The sequence below is a fragment of the Geotrypetes seraphini genome, chromosome 6 (assembly GCF_902459505.1).
Source record: "Geotrypetes seraphini chromosome 6, aGeoSer1.1, whole genome shotgun sequence".
Taxonomy (NCBI): domain Eukaryota; kingdom Metazoa; phylum Chordata; class Amphibia; order Gymnophiona; family Dermophiidae; genus Geotrypetes; species Geotrypetes seraphini.
In genome coordinates, this window is record NC_047089.1 from 196,394,891 (window position 1) to 196,417,543 (window position 22,653).

At 43.5% G+C, this 22,653-nt stretch overlaps 1 protein-coding gene across 1 annotated transcript in view; it reads left to right on the forward strand.

Moving 5' to 3' along the window:
- LOC117362757 (indoleamine 2,3-dioxygenase 1-like) overlaps nucleotides 1–22,308 on the forward strand; it is a 38,514-nt gene extending 16,206 nt beyond the window's left edge. Inside the window, exons 4-10 of the mRNA XM_033949669.1 lie at nucleotides 655–773; nucleotides 8,709–8,723; nucleotides 11,519–11,618; nucleotides 12,741–12,858; nucleotides 17,513–17,564; nucleotides 20,062–20,210; nucleotides 20,326–22,308. Coding sequence (XP_033805560.1) covers nucleotides 655–773; nucleotides 8,709–8,723; nucleotides 11,519–11,618; nucleotides 12,741–12,858; nucleotides 17,513–17,564; nucleotides 20,062–20,210; nucleotides 20,326–20,693 — 921 coding nt within the window. The 3' untranslated portion in view covers nucleotides 20,694–22,308. The remainder of the gene's footprint in view (nucleotides 1–654; nucleotides 774–8,708; nucleotides 8,724–11,518; nucleotides 11,619–12,740; nucleotides 12,859–17,512; nucleotides 17,565–20,061; nucleotides 20,211–20,325) is intronic.
- Nucleotides 22,309–22,653: the final 345 nt, after the last annotated feature.

Genomic DNA, 22,653 nt, shown 5'->3' on the forward strand with positions numbered 1-22,653 from the left:
CTCCCATCTCAATCCCCCCCCCCCCCCCCCATTACAACTGTTCCCTTAAACAGTTAGCCACTATTCTTCAATTATGTTCTACTCAATTTGTAGCATCTTTCTAATCACTGTAAATTGCATAGAACTTCATGGTCCTGCGGTATATAAATTGTTATTATTATTATTATAACCCATAATAGTATATGAACTGTTAAGAACATAAGAATTGCTGCTGCTGGGTCAGACCAGTGATCCATTATGCCCAGCAGTCCGCTCACTTGGCGGCCCTCTGGTCAAAGACAGCGCCCTGAGACTAGCCCTATTGAGAATCCCCTTCTTCTGTAGGCTTATTACAATAGTTTGTAAATAAAGGTCAAGTTCTGTTATGCATTTGAAGACCATTTTACAGTTCTTTTTTTTTCACTTCCTATTTCTTCCATTGCTATATTCTGATTTGCTATATGTTCTTTTATGTTTTTGCTTTCTTGCCATGTCGAAAATTAAATCAGGGCTATAAGCTATAGCAGCTCTGTTTCATAAGATGCTAGTCAAGGCTTGACACCGAGTATCATCCCTGTGTAATTTTGGGATAGCTATAAATCATTTTATTCCTAATTGTTCCTCTCAGGTCCTCCAATGGAATTTATAATACTGTAAATTCTTTGTTTATACTAGGTCCTTCCAGAAACACTTGCTGTTCCATTCTGCAAGCTATCTGAGATCCTTGATCTGCCACCTGTTCTGGTTTATGCTGACTGTGTTTTAGCAAATTGGAAGAAAAAAGATCCATTTGGGTATGTAGAATGCAGCAGCACATAACAGGTTACCGCTGAGGGATGGGAAACCTCTAGCATTCGACCCCCTCAAAGTCCTTCTTTGAAGCCCTAACATTTGGCTGAAATTCATTTCAAATCTTGTAAATGCGTTAATTTCAGTCTTCCCTACTTGATATAATAAGTGCAAACAATCTCTTCAGTGTATACTCAGGTGCCTCATTTATGAAATTTGTTCCTGATGACAATCCAAAATAAAGTGAGTTGCTAAAATATATTCTTGAAGTATTTTAGAATCAATATTATGGGGAGGGTGTGGCGCAGTGGTTAAAGCTACAGCCTCAGTACCCTGAGGTTGTGGGTTCAAAAACCCACGCTGTTCCTTGTGACCCTGGGCAAGTCACCTAATCCCTCCCATTGCCCCAGATACATTAGATAGATTGTGAGCCCACTGGGGCAGACAAGGAAAAATGCTTGAGTACCTGAATAAATTCATGTAAACTGTTCTGAGCTCCCCTGGGGAACACAGTATAGAAAATTGAATAAATAAATAAATAAATATTAATTTTTAATGTTTAATAACCAGTCTGAGCAAACAAAATTAGCATTATGTTTAAGTTTGAAATGTTTTGTGTTGCCCTCAGAGCTTTCTCATATTCACACTGTTGCCCTTCATATGAAAAAGGTTGGAGACCACTGCTGTAGGTTTTTTTTCATTTGGTCCATGATAATGGATCCATGCTTCCTCCTGCTCTGATTGCTATTTTGTTCACCCGAAGTGTGCTGACAACATGAGGACCCTTTGTTGCAATGGCCTCCATCTGGCACTGAATAAAGGAGGAGCAGCAATGACTGAAGCCCACTGTGGGGTGAGCAGGAGGCAAGAACTCAGTATGGCGCTTTCCTACCATATTCTAGTTGTTACACACTGTAATTACAACTCCCCTTCTCCCTTACTTGTGGTGGGGATCCTTTCATTGCCACCTCCAGTTGGGGCAGGGATGGGAGGGCAGGAGGAGAATTGGGACAGGGTAGAGAGCAAGGAGATAGGGGATACTTATCTATTATTTGCCCGGAATCTATTTATTATTTACAGATAAGTTTAAGACTGATGTTTTTTTTTCATTTTGGCACAATGATTGATATAATTTTTGGAACATTCTTTTAAATGAAAACTATTGCTAACTGTTTGGATCATTGATAAAGTTATGCGGCTTGCCTTGTTGGAGTCTTTTAACACAACGTTTTTTCTCTCAAAGTTGAGTTTTTTCTGTTGTGTTTTTTTTCTCCAAATGTAACTGGGACCGATAAAATACTAGGACTCCAAATTCACAGGTATAAAAAAATGAATGTCAACTACCTGGTTGGAGCTTTGAGGTTCCTATTTTGTATAACTTTTGAGTTGTGAAGAAGCTGGGCAAGCAATAGTTTTCAACACATGTAACCAGCATGTGTTTTACACAATTAGGTACTCAGCATACAACATAATAATGACATCATACATAATAAAATCAGATTAACTAATACAAGCATTAAAACTAATGAATAAGGATAACATAATATCAACTAAAACAAGTGCAGATAAAAAGTACATTATAACTACATGATAATATGAAAATCAATAATATATTATACTAGCTGATGCCCCGGCGTTGCACGGGTATTTAATTATAGCAATAACACTGTAAATGGATTCAAATAAAGATACTTTAAAGTGGTGAATGAAATTATTGTTTTACAGCTTAATAAAAAGTAAAATATTCAAATTATAATGTGAAATATTTGACAAAATGAATACAATACAACTAACGCAAAACGTGATTAAAACCAACATTTTTAGTTTCACCTCCAGGAGCAAGAACATATAAATTGTTGGGTGAACCCACCCTTGAGCAAGCAACATAGAGTTGTGGGCCGAGAGACCCCCAGAACATATCACCCCAGGTAGTGAGGGATCTGCATACCAAGTTTCGTTCAAATCGGTCAAGCCGTTTTTGAATTAATGTGAGAATGGCAGCTTTTTACATTTTTTCCATTGACATGAATGGGTGAAATCTGATTTTCTGTTTGTAGCTCCGCCCACGTGTGCAGGTGGGCCGCGATACCCCCAGAACATATCATCCCAGGTAGTGAGGGATCTGCATACCAAGTTTCGTTCAAATCGGTCAAGCCGTTTTTGCGTGATCGCGGCACATACACACACACATACATACACACATACATACCTCCGATTTTATATATATAGATTGTTTAAATAAATGGAGGTGAATAATCAAAAAAATCGTCTAAGTCCCCTTTTGACCTAAGGCCTTAAATGTTGAAAGTAGAAGCAGGGAAAATGTTCATTATAAAAAAAAAAAAAATGTCCAAAAGGAGGTTTTTTAAAAATAATGGCCTGCTTCTACGTTCAGCTGTTTAAACGCCTAGACCACTACTACGTCTAAACTTACACCATATAATCAACCTAAAAATAGCCTAAGTCCCAAACGCCCAAAACAAGGGCTTTTAGGCGAAGGAGGAGCCAGTCCTTCGCCTAAAAGCTGGATTCTGTAACCGGTGTCTGTCAAAAAGAACACCGGTTACAGAATCCACCCCCCCTACAATGATCCGGGCAGGAGAAAGTCTATGCCCTCCTGCCCCAGTGGCACCCACCTTCCCCGACACGATCGGGGCAAGAGGGAGTCCAAGCCCTCTTGCCCTGCGGCACCCAGACTACGATTGGGCAGAAGGAAGCCCAAGCCCTCTTGCCCTGGTGGCACCCACCTTCCCCGACATGATCGGAGCAAGAGGGAGCCCAAGCCCTCTTGCCCCGCGGCACCCAGACTACGATCGGGGAGGAGGGAGCCCAAGCCCTCCTGACCAGGTGAACCCCCCACCCCCACTAAGATACGGGCAGGAGGGATCCCAGGCCCTCTTACCCTCGACACAACTCCCCTATGACTGCCCCCCTGAACCCTCGATCGGCCCCCCCCCACCGACCCGTGAAACACCCCACCCTAATCCCCCTCCCCGTACCTTAAATTCGATGGTCGAACGGACAGATGCCAAGCCCATCTGTCTGATAGGCCAGACATCTCCGGAATGGCTGGCCTTAGGGTCTGATTGGCCCAGGTGGCTCATACCACGCCCACAGTGGGGCCTGAGGCACCTGGGCCAACCGGAATAGGCCCAGTAGCATTAGGCCCCTGCAGTGGGCGGGACCTTAGGCAAATGGGCTGGTTGGGTCATCTCTCCTGCCGCGATGTTGATTGCCCACCCCCTCTGAACTGCGGCACTTTGGTACCGGGAAAGATGGTAGAGTCACTGATAAAGGACAGCATCATTGATCAGCTTGACGGACACAGGCTGATGAGGACCAGTCAGCACGGTTTTAGCAAAGGCAGATTGTGTTTGACGAATTTGCTGCACTTCTTTGAGACAAGGGCAATCCGGTCGACATTGTATATCTGGATTTTCAGAAGGCATTCGACAAGGTTCCACATGAACGACTACTTCGGAAAATTGCGAGCCATGGAATCAAGGGTGAAATACTCACATGGATTAAAATCTGGCTGGAGCATAGGAAACAGACAGTGGGGGTAAATGGACAATACTTGGACTGGAAGAGCGTTACCAGTGGGGTGGCGCAGGGCTCAGTGCTTAGACCCATGCTCTTTAACATCTTTATAAATGATCTGGACATAGGTACGACGAGTGACGTGATTAAATTTGCGGACGATACGAAGTTATTCAGAGTAGTGAAGATGCAGGGGGATTGCAAAGATCTGCAACGTGACATAATCAGGCTCGAGGAATGGGCATCAACATGCTGATGAGGTTCAACGTGGATAAGTGTAAAGTGATGCATGTCGGTAACAAAAATCTCATGCATGAATACAGGATGTCCGGGGCGGTACTTGGAAAGACCTCCCAGGAAAGGGACTTGGGAGTTCTGATCGACAAGTCGATGAAGCCGTCCACACAATGTGCGGCGGTAGCAAAAAGGGCAAACCGAATGCTGGGAATGATAAAGAAGGGGATCATGAACAGATCGGAAAAGGTTATCATGCCGCTGTACTGGGCCATGGTGCGCCTTCACCTGGAGTACTGCATCCAACACTGGTCGCCGTACATGAAGAAGGACACGGTACTACTCGAAAGGGTCCATAGAAGAGCGACTAAGATGGTTAAGGGGTTGGAGGAGCTGCCGTACAGTGAAATATTAGAGTAACTGGGCCTCTTCTCCCTCAAACAGAGGAGATTGAGAGGGGACATGATCAAAACATTTAAGGTACTGAAGGGGATAGACTTAGTAGATAAGGACAGGTTGTTCACCCTCTCCAAGGTAGGGAGAACGAGAGGGCACTCTCTAAAGTTGAAAGGGGATAGATTTCGTATGAACGTAAGGAAGTTCTTCTTCACCCAGTGGTAGAAAGCTGGAATGCTCTTCCGTAGGTTGTTATAGGGGAAAACACCCTCCAGGGATTCAAGACAAAGTTAGACAAGTTCCTGCTGAACAAAAACGGGCGCTGGAAGGGCTAGTCTCGGTTAGGGTGCTGGTCTTTCACCTAAGGGCCGCCACGTGAGCGGACTGCTGGGCATGATGGACCACTGGTCTGACCCAGCAGCGGCAATTCTTATGTTCCTCCCCCTCTCTCTGTAGTTTGGCATCTCTCTCTCTCTTCTCCCTTTCCTTGTCTTCCCTGGTCTTCCTTCTCAATTTGTTTTCTGCCTCTGTCTAGAATGAATTCTTTCATACTATTCAGTTCTCAAGTTTCCTCTTTTCACTGTGTCTACTGTGACAAACCCATTGCCAGCTCAGGATTTGTCCCTAAGAAAAGTCAGGATTTGTACTAGTTCACATTTGGGTGCTTGTTCCTTTAAGTTAGACAGCTGCTAGAGGCAGGAGAAGGAAGCCTGCTCAGCAGTATGAAGAGTCCTATCTTTTTTTCCCCGCCCTGGCTTAGGGGGAGTGGCTTGGAGCTCCTTAAAGGCAAAATCAGATTACATGATCAAGAGAGTGAGGACTGGACCAAGAGTAGGTAGGCAAAGCAAGAACCAGAGCCAGAAGGTGAGCAGGAACAAAAGCCAGGGTGAGAAGCAGCTGGAGTTTCCTCCCAGTACTGACAGAACAGACTGGGTTATGCATGAAGTGGATGAGGTTTCACTTAGCTCAGCTGTAGATTTGCCTTCACTTCCAGAGGCCATGGAAATTGCAGAATGTGTGCCTGAAGTCTATGAATATGAAGCCATGCAGGCCAACTAAACCAGTGTGAGTTGTGTATTACTCTGTCTAATGTTGGCTAGGTTGGCTGCAAGAATAATTATGTTTTGTTTACTGGTATAACAAATGCTCTCTTACTTACCTGCCTACTGAAAAGTGGTATTGTTCCATGAACTTTGAAATTGCAGTATTTGGGGAAAAGCTTATGTTGAAAAAGAAAGAGTTTGAATCAGTATTGGTTGGAAACAGTTTTCCTTTAGCCATTTGCTGTAATCAAGTATGTTCCGTCCAGCTGAGGCAGCTCTAGGAGGTTGCCACAGAGACCAGGGGCAGATTAAGTACCTGCTCCTTTCTTTGTCTCTCTCTAATCAACTTCCATCAGCATCTTCCCAATCTCTCTCCCTCTACCCCAATTTTACTCAGTATCCTGCCCCCTTCTCTCTCCACCCTACTTCCCCCTCCCTCCACCCCGATGCTGCTGCTTTCCTGGACAGCTTTTCCCCTGGGTTCACAATGTCAGAGAGAGTCCTTCCTGTAGTTGAAGCCTAGAATTTTGGCTGCTGAGGGATGGGCAAGGAAACAGATACATATCTATGAACTCTAATGATTTATAAAAGTTTTGCTTGATACGATGCCATGATCTATCATCTCTCTTTATGGTGGTTGTGAGGTTTTGAAGGGTTCGGAGTTAACAGGATCAAAGTTTTGTTTAGCACCTGGATGTCTACTCTATTGTTTCCTTTGTTTTCCTTTTGCTGCTCTGCCCTCATTATGTGGGTTGTTAGCTGTAAGCTATCAAATTTTCTTGTCTCTCCCACCATATTTGTTGTTATGTATTTTTATCTCTACTCCATAATTACATGATTTGTCATGTCAATTACTCCTTATCTATATGCTATCTGTATTTCATATGTAAATCTGCATATTGTGTTTCGATGAATGTCCAGCTCTCTTGATTGTAAACCACCTAGAAGTCGCAAGATTGTGGCGATATAGAAGAATAAAGTTATTATTATTATTATCTGTTTTGTTATTCTTCTCTATCAATTTCTCTTTTTTTTTCTAATGTGTGGTGAATTGTGGCTCCAGTCTAGTTTTTTGTTAGTTTCATTCAGTTTACTGTTTTTACAATAAATGTTTAACCTCACCTCATGGGTAAAGTAGAAAGGGAAACCGAAAAGTGCAAGTAATATCTTATGAGTAAATTACCGCATTTTTCACTCCATAAGACACACTTTTTTTCCACCCAAAAGTGGGTGGAAATCTTGATGCGTCTTATGAAGCTAAAGAGCAAAATCTGAATCCCCCACACAGCTGCAACAGACCCCCCCCCCCCCCCGCACACCAGCCACACCGCCTTGCACGCCAGCCCCCCCGTACAATTGCAAAACACCCCCCTGCGCCGCACCACCTTTCACCACTGCTCACCTTTCAGCACCCCCCCAGTATAATTACAAAACACTCCCCCTACGCCACAGCAGCACTACCTTTTAGCACCGCTCGCCGCCCCCTGTACAATTCCAAAAGACCCCCCCGTGCCGCAGCCACCCTATTTTTATTATTATTTTTTTTTAAACAAACCCTCCTGCCGCCGCAAAACCTTTTTCCAAGCCTGGTGGTCTAGCGTACAGGTCTGTATTCCTGGCAGCAGGCGCACGAGTCAGGAGCGCGTTGGTCAGGGCCAAGCTTTACATGCTCCTGCTTGGGCCCGCGCCGCTTTCCGAATGGCTGGTTGCAGTTCTGCGGGATTCGTGAAAACTGCCGGCAGCCATTTGGAAAGTGGCGCGGGCCCAAACGGGAGCATGTAAAGCTTGGCCCTGATCGTCGCGCTCCTGAATCGTGAGCCTGCTGGCCGAAAATAGTAAGGAGCCATCAAGGGAGGGAGGAAAGAATTTAAAAAAGGTACAGGGTTTAAAAAAAAAAAAAAAAAAAAAGGTATGGGGGAGTATGATTAAAAAGGTGCAAGGGGGATGATTAATGGTACAAGGTGGGGTATGATTAAAAAGGTGCAAGGGGGATGATTAATGGTACAAGGTGGGGTATGATTAAAAAGGTGCAAGGGGGATGATTAATGGTACAAGGTGGGGTATGATTAAAAAGATGCCAGGGGGATGATTAATGGTACAGGGGGGTATGATTAAAAAGGTACAAGATGAGATGATTAAAAAAGGTACTGGGGATGCGTGAGAGATGATTTAAGGTACTGGGGGTACATGGGGGGTATGGGACCTGCTTGTCGCTAGGCCTGCCTGCCTGTCACTAGGCCACTAGGCCTGCCTGCCCTGTCCCAGCCTACCACTAGACCACCAGAGGGGGGAAGGGACAGGGTACAGAGCCTGGCAGGGAGGGGGGACAGGGTGCAGAGCCTGGCAAGGAGTGTGGAGTTGGATGCAGAGCCCTGGCATGGAGAATTTGGTTCAGAATGTTTTTTTTTTTTTCTTGTTTTCCTCCTCTAAATCTAGGGTGCGTCTTATGGTCAGGTGCATCATATGGAGTGAAAAATATGATAGTTCATGTCTCCCTTTTTAAACACACAAACTTGTGCTACATCAAAAACAAAGCAGTATGCTAAGCTTAGCACACTTTATTATGTTGTCATTGAAGTGTTTCAGGTTTAGGTTTAATATGGAGGTCATTTTCAGAACTAATAGTAAACTAACCAACATTGCTGCCATTACATTATTCACAGTTACTTTTCCTGTTTTTTTTTTTATTTCCATTGGCATTTCTTCCATATATCCTGAATATTTAAGACCACTGAGTATTGAGTAAGTATATATACAGTACATGTATATATTTAATATCTTTTCCTACTGTTTTGATTGTGGCAGCCAGGTTTACTATGAGCTGTCTAATTCATATTTTATGAGAACTAACCATGGAATGGCCAAGGAGCAAGAAAGGGGATGTCCTAAGTGGAACTACACATGTAGTAGAGACAGATGGGAAGAAGACAGGGGATAATTTGGAAAAGGCGGGGAAGATTGCTGGGGTCAGGCTGGGAAGGGGAACAATGGCCAAATATGAATTAGGCTAATGCTTCTATCTGTCTGTCTATCTATCATAACCCAAGGGCAGGAGGTGGTTAGATAAGCCTACTTCCCATTGCTTACAAAACAATATGTGCTGGAACCAAATAGAGGTTGGAGAGAAGAGGGGCACCCCACAACTGTTGTCAGAGGGGAGGAGAAATGCAGCCTGAGAGTATGGCCTCTGAGCAACCAGTAGAGAGCCTTGAGTCTTAGAAGAAGAGGAACTTTGACCTGAGAAAGAGATGGAGATTGCTGCAGAGAACCAGAGCTTGAACCATGGCTCTGAGATTGAGCTGACTGCCAGTTACAACAACTTGCCCGGAGGGCTCAATTGTTGAAATGTGTGGCTTAATTATATTGTTAGAAGTACAGAGCTGGTGTTAGACATGCTGGGGCCCAGGTTAGACATTAAGGAGGGGGCTTCCCAATTCATCTCCTCCCCACCCCTTACCTGATTTACCGACCCACCAAATGCTCTTCCTTCTTCCTCCTTCCCTCTCTCCCCACCACCCCCGGGCCCAATGAATGCTCTCCCATCCAGCATACCTCCCTTCATTTAAAAATCAGCTGCTTAAGAGTATCCCCATGGGTCAAGATGTCCTTGACTTGTCCTCACCCTGTTCCGAAGCCCTCCTCACCTTTTAAAATGCAAGGGGGTCACTGGCGCAGCAGCAATTCTCTGGTGTGGCCTATGATCACTTCAGCTCTATTCCTCTGCCACAGTCTACCCTAGTGGAAATTGGAAGCTGTATCGGGGGAGGGGGGGAGGGGGGCGCTGGACCACTGACCTAGAAATCTATCCTGTTAGTTGCTGCCACTAAACTATGCTTCATGTCACCTTTAACATTTTGGCTTTTATAATGAAAATGTGACAGCTTTGGCTCCACTGGAGGCTTTGTTTCAAAAGTTCAGATTTGCAAATAACAGCATCAGAGTCTCAGCCAATCCTATTGTTTCCATTAGCATCTCTTTGCTATCCAGCACAGTTATAAACAAACAGGAGTTCTGTATGTTCCTACTTTACTCTGTGGGTTTCCTTTAATTAATCTTTTGATGATTAGTGAATGCCAAATGAATTACGAGGTGATGCTTCCCATAGATAAAGCGCTTAAATATTTGTGTCAAATTACAAAAGATGCTACATGTGATTTAGATGTATTTTATAGCCAGATATCTCAAAAGCAATACGAAAGCAAACACATAGCAAACATTAAGAAAGTTATGCATTTGTATTTCCACTGGAATAGCCTTTGCAAAATAATGTGGGTTGTTTTTTTTTAACTCTGAAACATAATATGGGGCATTGACAGTTCCCTCCCACCCCCTAAAATTACATATACAACTTATTGGCATAACAGGGCTGCAGATTTATTAGCAGACAATATAAAAGCAGAAATGTCAGGTAAATATAATTGCAAACAACAAAAGGAATCCCAAAGAGTCTGCAGTGCAACAGGCAAAGAGCAAGAAACAAAAACACAAACTGCAGACTGGTATGTACAAGATGCAGGCGGTGTTTATTATACCAAATATTGAATGCAGTTAATGATACCACCTCATTACAAACCAAGGGACCCGACACTGTCCATGTTTCAGAGAACACGCCTTCTTCAGGGGTCCATGGTTGATAAGGTATGAAATAAACCGCAATAAAAAGGTATAAAACAAGCGCCTGTGTGGATTAGATTTTCAGGCCAACTGTGCGACGTGAAAAAAGTCAGAGAAAAATGGCAAAAGGTCAGATCAGGATCATGGCTGTAGTGTGCTTTGATGGCAACTCTAGTAGTTGGGAAGAAGGACTGGAGGTGGGAAGACTTCTATGGTCTGTACTCCAAAATTAAACATAAACAAAATACTCTGTGGAGAGTAGATGTTCAAGAAGTAGGCTTTATTAAAAATTCAACTTGGTAATCCACATGAAAATGTCTAGGACCCAATACACTGGGAACTTTGGACCCAACATGGTCCGTATTTCGACAATACAGTCTTTCTCAGGGGTCCTATAAATAATGATGTGATAAATGGATATAATATGATGTGTATAAAAAGCTGATATCTTGTGTGTAGAATGAAGTGAAATTAGATCCAAGTGACATCAATGGTGTAAAAGTGACTAGTACCATCATCTATAAATGTGAAGAAATGACTGGTGATATATAATATGTGAACATGTAAGATGGTGCCCCAAAATTGGCAGGGGGAGATTGTTATATGATATGGGGGAGGGGGGAAGGGTGGAAAAATATAAATCATGCTAGTCAGCAGTGGGGAATAGGAAGACATTCTTAGGGTTAAAAGCAATGGTATGTTCCATGATTTGTATCATATAACTGCACATATGAGGTTGGGAAGGCTCGTATGATACTAGTGTTTAATCGTGAGGAAGTGGAACCTGTGCAAGTACCAGATATGAGTCTGGACATCTTGTTGGGCACACTGAACGGACTGTCTAGGTCTTTATCTGCCGATATTTACTATGTTACTTTAATTAATAGACAATTTTAAGTACTTGTTCAATATTTATTTACTAGAAATCTGGATGTCATTTTCTCTTTCCCCGGTGGAGAAACTTCTAAAGGTTTTTTCCTGGTCTCGCTTCTGGTTGAGATGGCAGCTGCTCCAGGAATCAGGGTAGGGTCCATAGTTTGATGTAATGTTGTGTAATGTGTTCTCCATAGCATGGATAAAATCTGTGGTACTGATCATATTAGAACAAAAAGGGAAACAATGTACAATCTCATTCTTTCCTCCCCTTTAGGAGAAGGGGAGGGTATGTGTAGATTGGTGGTGTTTCTGCATGAATTTCTGACCTAAAAAGAAGATGGGAAGTACAGAGCAATACTCAAACATTCTGTTGGTTCAGAAAGAACAATAATTCAATGAAACTAAGTGTGATAAAATATAAACCAATTAGAAGTCATTGTGAATAGATTTCAAAGGATGAAATATAGCTTAACCACAGGGTGCTCCTGTACAATGGCAACAAGTATCACCATGTTTCTCTACCACTAGTTGGCTGTAGACATAACCAGTAGCAAACTATGGGGTTCAGTCTCTAGATGTCACCATACATCAGGGGCCTCCAACCTTTTTTTATGCAAAATGGGCCTGTCGGGGCATGCTAGAGACACTGCATTAAAAGGATAAGTAAAAAAGAAACCTTTACTGTTGTATAGTCTTTATTTATTTTCTAAAGTATGATAGAAAGCCAAGCAACAGTGATCAAATATATAATACAGTATCAGGAGGCTATGAAGAGAGCCAAAAGTGGATGTACACACATTTTGATGTGAATGATATTGAAGGCTTTTGCCATCCTGTGATTGAACCCAAAACAGTGAGGTGTTCATCCGTTATGGTAACTTTTCAGCACCCCCTCGTAGATCAGTACACTTACTAATTCAGTTAGGTCATAGTTACAAAAACATACAGTAGTTACAAGTTCCAATAGGTCTTTGTTGACTCATCATTATGTCCCAGGAGTTGCATTAGACAGTTTAGAAATGGGCTTTTACAATTACCGTTTCAGTTACTTCAGGGTTGGCTCCCTGTCTTAGTATAGAAATGCTTTTAAAATTGTATTACAATCTTGTGACCTAAGATTGTGGTCACAAGATTGTAATGCAAGTGTTAGTTGGTTCCAGCATTTTTCTAATTGGATAGATAAGGCAATTTGCCTGGTAGACTTTATATTGTTGCATGCTGGGAATTTTAAGTTGTCCTGAGAATGTGCTTTAATATATTATTTTGAAGGCTATTCCAAAGATTATTAGTGCTGTGCTCCATGAAGACGTTGCATCTCTGGAAAATGCATTGCAAGATGTAACCTCGTCTATCTCTAAGATGCAGGATGCCTTTAAATTAATTCATGGTATGTATCCCTGTGTAATAATTTTGATCATCAGAAATAAGAAAGCAGCAACCTACAATTTTTCTCTTTTAAACAGAACAAACTAAGGGTTAGAGTTACTAACCTGCACTAATGTATTTAATGCACATTATTAGAAGCTTCTTTCACTATGTATCAAATTGTTCTCTGCATGGAACTTTTATCTTAATTCACCATTAGATTACAATAGCCACAGCTTGCATTTTACAAATATATTACAATGCAGTAAACTCTCAGTTATCCAGCACCCATGAGGATTGGTGGATGCCGGATAATTGTAGTTTCTGGTTGCATGAGAGTTACTGTAAAAATAGCTTTGTCTCTCTTCCCACCTCACTCCATCATTTCCCCATCCCCACTTGTAGAGGGTTACCAGATTTAGGATCACAAAAACCTGGACACATGGCCCCACCCTATTCTGCCCCAGCCCGTTCTGCCCTCAGCCCTGCCGGGCTGCGTCTGGAGGGCCTCGAGCATACGTGGATGCATATGACATCAGCGCATGCTCAGAGGCCCCCCTCCCCCTTCACAGCTGGAGCTAATCGGGGCTTTCCTAAACCTGGACAAACTGCCAGGTTTTGGAAAGTCATCCATGCACCTAGACAGTCCTCTAAAAAGAGGACATGTCCAGGTTTTGCCAGACATCTGATAACCCTACACTTGTAGGTCTAGCATCTGTCCTTCCCTTTTTTCTAGGGCACTCTCTCTCCCTTTTTCTCTCCACTTTCTCTCTCCCTCTTCTCCCCCTACTTATGGGTCTAGCATCCATCTATCTTCCCTTCCTTGCACCCTGCTGGACCCTCCCCCCCACAGGCCCACATGCACTTCTGGTTCACCTAGGGTTATCAGACGTCTGGATTCCCCCAGACATGTCCTCCTTTTGAGGACTTTTCCAGGGGTCTGGACGGCTTTTCAAAACCTGGCACCTTTGTCTGGATTTCAAAAAGCTTTCCTTTGTGTAGGAGGGCATCCACGCAAGCGCAGATATGACACAATGATGTAATGTAATTGTAAAATGTGACGCGATGTAATCTGTTATAATAAAACCCTTAGCATGCATGCGCACTTCAAACTCCATGTTCCATGCCTCCGTGGAAAATCTGGTAACCCTATGCAGTGGTGTACCAAGGAGGAGGGGGCGGGGGGGGCAAGAGGGGGCGGGGGGCAGGGGTGGGCGGTCCGCCCTGGGTGCAGCCTTGGGGGGGGGGGTGTACAGCCGGACAGGTCCAGAAAATTCCTGGGCTGTGACGGCACTCAGCAGCATAGGTGCCCCCTCTCCGCGACCGCACTCAGCGGCATCGGTGCTCCCCCTGCCCCACGACAGCACTAAAGTTTGGCCTCCTTCTCCCAGCATCAGCAGAACTTCAGATCAGCAACAGGTGCTCAGTCAAAAGCTTCCCCTGACTGAACTGCCTGGGCGGAAACAGGAAGCTGAGTCAGGGGAAGCTTTTGCCAAAATCGGAAAGGTGAGGGAGAAAGATGGGCCTGTGGTGGATGGAGAGATTGAGAGAAGGGGACAGATGATGGAAGTGGGGGAGAGAGAAGAGGGTAGATGATGGAAGGAGGGGGGAAAGAGAGAGAAGGAGCAGATGATGGAAGTGGGGAGAAGGGGGAGAGAGAAGAGGGCAGATGATGGAAGGAGGGGATAAATAAAAGGAGGGCACATGATGGGGGAAAGGATTGAGTTAGGGAAATACTGGAGGGGGTGAGGGAAAGAGGTAGCGAGCTGTAGGTAGACAGTTAAAAAGGAAATTGATGAGAGAGTAGTAAGAACGTAATTTAGATGGATGCAGAAAATAAATTGAAAAGGAAAATGAGGGAAGAAAGGGATTGCAGAAGAGAGGTGTGGGAGAGGGGAGAGATGCCAGACCTATGGGGGTGAAAGGAGAGATGGAAGGGGAAGGCATTTCTGGAAGGGGCATAGAAGGAGAGAAGATGCCATATAGGGGCAGAGAGATGGCAGACAGTGGATGGAAGGAAGAGAGGAACAAGAAGATGAGGAAAGCAGAAACCAGAGAAGACAAAGGTAGAACAAAAATTTTCAATTTATTTGTTGCTTTAGGAGACATGTGTCACTGTTTCTGTGGTGTTGCATTGTATGCAGAGTCCAGCTTCTTGCTGGTTCAATTTAACCTTTGTCTATGTATTTCTATTTTATCCCCCCTTTTACAAAACTGTGGAGCGTTTTTTAGCGCCAGCCATGGTGGTAGCAGCTCTGATGCTCAGAATTCTATGAGCGTCAGAGCTGTTACCACTGTGGCTAAAATCCACACTACGGTTTTGTAAAAGAGGGAGGGGTTAGTTTGTGTTGACATATTCCATACTAGGCGAAGGTGTTTTCTGTGTTCTGTGTGTTTGAAAGACATGGTTTTCTGTTAGGATTGACGGTGTAGGATTGATCTGTACTAGTCTGGCTTGTTTAGTTTTACAATGGGTGTATTGATGTTGTACTGCTCACTGCATATGTAAGATGCTGCCTTTTCCTAGGTACTCATGTGTGACGTGTGGCTTGTTACTAAAAATCATGTTTTTTGTACAGATGGGGGGAGGGGGCAAAAAATGATGGGCCCCGGGTGTCACACATGCTATGTACGCCACTGACCCTATGTCCACCTTTCCCCTGATCTGCCTTCCCTTCCTCCATCTGGGTCTGGCCTCTTAGGCACCCCTCACTTACCGAAGCAGCAGAGGCAGCGCTGAAAACAGGCTGCTCACAGCTATGCCAGCAGGGCCTTTCCTCTGCTGCATAAGAAGTGATGCATCAGAGAAAAGGTCCTGCTCTGACTGGCCATGAGCAGCCGGTTCTTGGCCCTGCCTCTGCTGACTGGCTGCCACTGGTACATCAGTAAGTGGGGGGAGAGAGGAATGGAGAGGGGGGTTTATGGCTTAGGACCACTGCTGCTGCTTTAGTAAGTGAGGGAGGGACAGAGGGGGGTTCACGGCTCAGGACTGCTGCTGTTGCTTTGGGGCTGGAGGGAGGAGGGTTTGCAGCTCAGGACCGCTACCGCTGCTTGCTTTGGGGCTGAGGGAGGGGAGTTCACGGCTCAGGACTGCTGCCACTACTGCTTGGGGCTAATTTCTTTTTTTTTTTTTTCTGGCAAATTTTTTGCAGGTTGGGTGAGAGTGCCAGTTTCTTGAATACTGGTTCAATGGGATTCTACTATCTAATATAATAAAACGCTAGGCCGCACATGCACACTTCCTAAGTGTGCGCCGGTTTTCCGTGAGCTGTAGCGACACATAGGAAGTGCGCATGCGCGGCTTACGCTCTGTCCTGCTCCCTGTTGAAAGACGCAGCGTCTCCCTTACAATAACTTTGCCGTCGCCGCCTCTCCGCTCTCTCTCTCTTCCTCACGCACCACTGCCTCTCCGCTCTCTCTCTTCCTCCCCCCCTCCCCCAGAGTCGGATGTCGGCCGCGGCGGCCCGAGTCGGATGTCGGACGCGGCGGCTGCTGGTGGCTGTAGGCCGCGGCAGCCAAACCCGAAAAAAAATTACATAAGTAGGGCATGCAGTTCAGGAGGAAAATACTGCACAGGGAAGTGGGGTGGGAGGGAAATGCTGCAACACACGGAAATGGAGGACAGAAAAGGAGTTGATGGACAGGGGAAGAGGTGCTGATGAACAGGGAGGGGGGGGCAGAAAAATAAAGACAGGTCTACTGCTGGACAGGGGGAGCAGGAAGGAGGTGATGATGGACAGGGGGAGGTAAAACAAAGGGAGAAGGGCTTCTGCTGGATAAGGTGAGCTGTGACACAGGGCAGGTAAAAGGAAGGGAGAATGGACAGGGGGAGCAGGCAAGGGGTGGTAGTGGACAGCCAAGGGAAAAAAAAAAAATAGACAGAAACCCGGAAAGCATTTTAACATAAGTAGGGCATGGAGTTCGGGAGGAAGGTATGGGGGGGAGGAAAATACTGCACAGGGACACACACATATATATTCTAGCACCCGTTAATGTAACGGGCTAGTACAGTATAAAAGTGAAATAGCCAGATCCTTACTGTTTGGCCCTTATTGTGGAAGTGTGTGTCTATCTCTTGGTGATATGGAACTGGCTGTTTCAAGACCTGATCCTCTGTGCACACCAACTTAGCGATTTTCAGCTGATCTCAGACAGGGTGCTCAAATATTTTTAGTGCCAGGCCATTTCTGGCAACTGGCATTTTTATTTGGCTGGCTCTAATTTAACTGGCTAAATTAATATTCAGCACTGGCTGATTAATAGCAGGGCAAAGATAGGACTGCTATTTATGCAGACCAATATGCATGTTAAACTTATATAATATTATTATATTTACTGTTTATTTATTATATTTAAATGTTCATCTACCCACATGGTGCTCCTAGACACATTTGCTGTTTCTAATGAGGAAGGGCTGTGGCTCACTGGTTGAGCTGCTGCCTCTACACGCAATGCTACTCCTTGTGACCCTGGGCAGGTCCCTTAATCCTCCAGTACCCACTGCTTTGAATGTCAATTTTGAAATACCAAAGCAACGAAACAGCAGTATACAAGTCCCCATTCCGTTTCCCTAATTGGAATCCAGCACTGAGATAGCTTAATATACAGTTCTCTATTGTCTGCTTGCCAATGTAAGGGTATTACTGTAAGAAAAATAAATTGAACTTTTTTTGCAGGTTATGTAAACCCAGAAATTTTTTTTAATACATTACGCATCTACTTGTCTGGGTGAGTTCTCATTTCCTCTTTTTTTTTTTTTCTCATTTGCAACTGAACAGGAAATAAATGTGAATAGCTTGAGCTGTAGAGATGTCATTCTCTTTACATAAATACTCTGTAGAGATGTTATTCTCTTTACAGAAATATTCATTCTGTTGTCCTGTTGGCTCAGGTCTTCTGCTTTTCAGGTCACCCATGGTGGCTGAGATTGCTGTAGTGTGCAATGCTTGCAGACCTTTGGATAAGAGTCAGTCAATGTTTAACAGTGACAGCTAGTGGTCAGATTTAGAAGTCATGATTGCAGGATTCTGCAAGGTGCTCTGGTACATGACCCTGGTAGTCACTGAAATAACTGAATTAGAGCAGGCCAGTAGGGGAAATGGAACACAAGGGAAAATCTGACTGGTCATGAATGAAGGCTTATTGCTCCAGAGTCTAGCTCTGGTTGTAATTTAGCTGGAAGCCCAAAAGGCAGGAGAAAACTATTAATTTAGCTGATCCTCCCCTCACCGGGCCTCCCCCCCAAAAAAAAAACTAAACTAAACAACCTATGGCATAAGAGTGGAAACTAGGAGAGTTTTTAAGCAAACAAAAAGCACAATTTTCCTTTTTTTTGCATTACCGCTGCCTGACTTATTCATTTTATTCGGTTCAATCAGCACAGTAATTGACTGCACTGATTAAAAAACAATTAAAATGTAATTTTAAAAAAATGAAGGAGACCTTAGGTACTTCAAAAAACGGTGCCTTTGTCCTGACTAAAGAGGCACTTAAGGGCCCTAGTGTGTCTTTCTAGACATGATTCTTGTGGAAGATAGGTGTAGATTTTTATAACCCTGGCCTACATTTCCAGTGCCTACATTTCACATAGCCACAATTTCTAAATGGCATTGTTGCGTGATTGACATGTGATTGGCAGCCATTTTGTAAATGGCCGACAATAAAGGTACCGTTGGCAGAATCCGGCCTTCAGTATATATGGCTAAAGTATTTAAAGCATGGAAACAAATGTTATAAATAAAAACAAACAAAGAATAAACTGCTACCTTTTTTATTGGACTAACTTAATCCATATAAGCAGTAACTCACTATTTGTGCATATAAAGTAGACCTTTTATTTAGTTGGCTTAAATTATATATTCTGCCCCCCAGTCTGCCCTTAATTCTACCTCCAGCTCTACACATACGTGTGTAGAAACCAAAGTGAATTAATAAAAAAAAAAAGGATGATGACATACATCAGCATCGGTGCCAATCTTATAACTCCTGATGCATTATTTAACACTTACTGGTTTGGTGAAAAACCACGGTTAACTAGCACTGTGCAGCAAGTCTGCAGAATCTTGGCTTCAATTATCTGACAGCCTCTTCGGGGGCAGGAAAAAAATCCCACTCTTTCCTGCTCACTGTCGCTTATGTAGCTGCCATCAAAATGGTTTCAAAATGGTTGCTGAGACTTTATGCGGCAGCCTTGCAAGATTCACGGAAGTGTTGTGAGGTTGTTGCATGAATTCTTGGCAGCCATTTGAAAAGGCATTAATGGTGGCTACATCAACAGCAGCATGCAGGAAAGAGTAGGATTCTTTCCTGTCGCTAAAGAGGCCACTAGACTAGAAGGGTTGTAAACGTAGGTCTGGTGAGGGCTGACCTATTCCCTATTACCATGGTATTGGTCCCTGTTCCCAAAGCACTACAACAGATTGGTCTACCATCACCACGGTAATACCAAGCAAATTATTTTTATTTTCGCAATTATCTACTACTGATCATTTCTATAGTGCTACTAGACATACACAGACTGTACATACAGAGCTTACAATCTAATTAGACAACCAGGACAGTTGGGGTAGGGAACTTCAGAAAGAGTGACAAAATAGACATGGGTTTTACAAGTGGGTTTGAGTTAGGAGTTAAAAGTGGCCTCGAAAAAGTGGACCTTCAGCCTGGGTTTGAACACTGCCAGAGACAGAGCTTGACGTACTAACTCAGGCAGTCTGTTCCAGGCATATGGTGCAGCAAGATAGAAGGTATGGAGAAGGGCATAGTTAAGAGACTTACCCAATGAACAGAGTTCCCAGGGAGGAGTATAGGGAGAGATAAGAGAGAGGAGAGATACTGAGGATCTGCAGAGTGAACACACTTGTATGTCAATAAGTGGAGTTTGAACTGTTTCCAGATAGGGAGCCAATGGAATTACTTGAGGAGAGGGGTAAGGTGGCCATAGCAACAGTAGCGGAATATAAACCATGCTGCAGGATTCTGTACAGATTGAAGGGGAGAAAGATGGTTTAGCGGAAGACCTGTGAGAAGCAGGTTGCAGAAATGGGTCCTGCATCATTCTCTACTGTAGAGGATAGCATTACTAACAAAATGCAATGGACCTATGCATTTTTCTCATTGTACTGCAAAATGGATATAAAAGAGCAGATGATGCTTATTGCAGGTGTAATTGCAGTTCTAAGTAATGCAGAGTATATAACACAGTTTTTTTTTTTTTCTTCTATAGCTGGAAGGATAACCCATTGATGGCAGGGGGTCTGTTGTATGAGGGAGTATGGAAGACTCCTCGAGAATTCTCAGGGGGAAGTGCAGGGCAAAGCAGCACTCTTCATTGCTTTGATGTACTACTGGGAATCTATCCAAATCTTGAATGTGGTAAAAAAGGAGCAGAACAAATTCATTTGAATGTTGACGGAATGCTACACCTTCATTGGAGCTGGAAAAATATACTGTAGTTGTAAACTAAATTTTATACTTTTTGTGGTTTTAGGCTCTACTGCTGCATATCTTCAAAGTTTGAGGGATTATATGCCTGCCTCTCACCGGGCCTTCATCCAAGCCATAGCTTTGGGCCCATCTCTTCGCCACTTTGTTCTGGCAGCGGGAAATGACAGCCTACAGGAAGCCTTTAACAGTTGTGTGTCTGCTCTAGTGGCTCTGAGAGACTACCACATCCAAGTTGTCACTAGGTATATCAGTATTCCTGCAGGAAAGCAGAAACATAGAGGGTGCTTATTCCACAATGCCGTAGTGACCTTCCCAGAGAAAGGCACAGGGGGTACAAGCTTCATGTGCTTTCTAAAGACCATTAGAGATTTAACAAAAAAAGCTCAGCTGCTGGATGTCAAGACATTATGAATGTGAATCATACTAACTGTAGGATACTTCTGATTTCTTCCTGCTCTTCACTGTAGAAGTTAAATGTATCATATCTTGTACAGATACATTATACTACAGTACATGTAGTGTATTACCATATGTGGGCCAAGCACCCTCTACCTCAAAAGTGGCTACATGTTATAATCATCAAGGTTCCTATCTAACCAGATAGAACTCACAACAACAGGCCTCATACAACAATACACTAAACCTAAGCACTAAAGAATTGACTTCCCTCAAGAAATCCTTATCAGCAGCATCCCCAAAAGACCCAACATCTGTTTAAAGATTCTTGCTTCTCTTCAGGTCTCTAAAGGCGACCACCTTCACTCTCAGGGTGAAAAGCCAAAAGTCAACATAAAAATTCAATAATAGTCCATTCCTCTTATTTCATTAAAAGAGGGGGAGAAGCAATCACTGAGGACAGCCCCCCTTTTTCACTTGGAGGCAAGTCCTTTCTCTTCTGTGCTCATTCAAACTTTCCTCAACCTTATGCAAATCAGAATTCATATAAAGTCCACCCAAAATTCCCTTCTTTTAGTTTCCAGTAGTTTGCTTAGTTTTTTATTAGTTTAAGGAACCCAACTTACTTTTTCTCATTACCCCCTTCCGGAGATATCTGACAGTAACATCCCTTGGGATAGTTCTTCCTCCTAACAGGGTCTATCCCAACACCCCATGCTGTCACTCCAAGTAAAAGGGACAGTTGGAAATTTCTCTTCCCCATTCCATAGCCTGAATCTCTTTGGGATCCTCAGTGTTGGTTTAATCCAGATTCTCTAGTTTTGATACCAGATTTTCCACCTCTATAAGGATCAACTCTCTTCTATCGCACAAGTTCTTTTCTCCTAATTTATAGGTTGGGAGCTACATACTGTCTATGTACTCATAGGGTTTATCTTCCTGGACAGTTATAGGAGACACCTTTCTAACACAGATAGTAAGATCAGGGACTAGCTTTAGGAAAGGTATACAAGCTTTTTCCTGATTATGACAATATATATCTCTGAAATGCTATAAAAATAAGTGTTGGTAGTATCACCAAACCTATTATGGTAATTTAATGACTCCCTTAGCATCCTTTCCCATGTCTCTTATCACCCCATCACTAGCATCTGCTTCTGTTTCTTCTATTTAGAGCTGCCAATGAGGAACAGGTTTTAAGAGGAAGATTTTTAGGACATGGCATTCCACATTGCCACCACCATAACCTTTTCCCTATCCTCTCTTTGCAGTAAACGCAACTCCATATATAGGAATAACTTTGTGCAAGTATTTAAACAATGTGGGACCAACTTCATCAGCATCAACAAGTAACCTAAAATAAATACATACAATTTCTTCAATCTCAAAAACTATTTTCTTAAAAGAAATTAGATATTAAGAATCCCCTTAGCTATGAAAATCTCAATTTCCAGTGATAGCTTTAAAGGACCTATAAAATGAGATATCTGACAGCACCATCACCATATCACAGCTGCACATGCACAGATGCCCTCTTGAGTTGGAAGCTTTTCAAAACCCGGACAAAGTGCCAGGTTTTGAAAAGCTGCCCGGACATGCCCTCTAAAAAGAGGGACATGTCCGGGTAAATCCGGATGCCTGGTAACCCTATGCTGAAGAGAGAGGAAAGATATATTTAAGGACATAAGAATTGTCGCTGCTGGGTCAGACCAGTGGTCCATCACCCTAATTGAGACCAGCCCTACCTGCGTACGCTCCGGTTCAGCAGGAACTTGTCTAACTTTGTCTTGAATCCCTGGGTCCAAAGTTAAGCATTACCCTGCCTGAAACCAGAGCAGACATAGAGGGACTGCTGAAATGAAAAATCCCCACCATTAACAAGAATTTAATGGTAGAAATTTCACTTAGTGACTGGGAGTAGGAAGGAACCAGTCAGTCCAGGAAGGGATACAGTCCCTGCAGAGCAAAGAAAAAA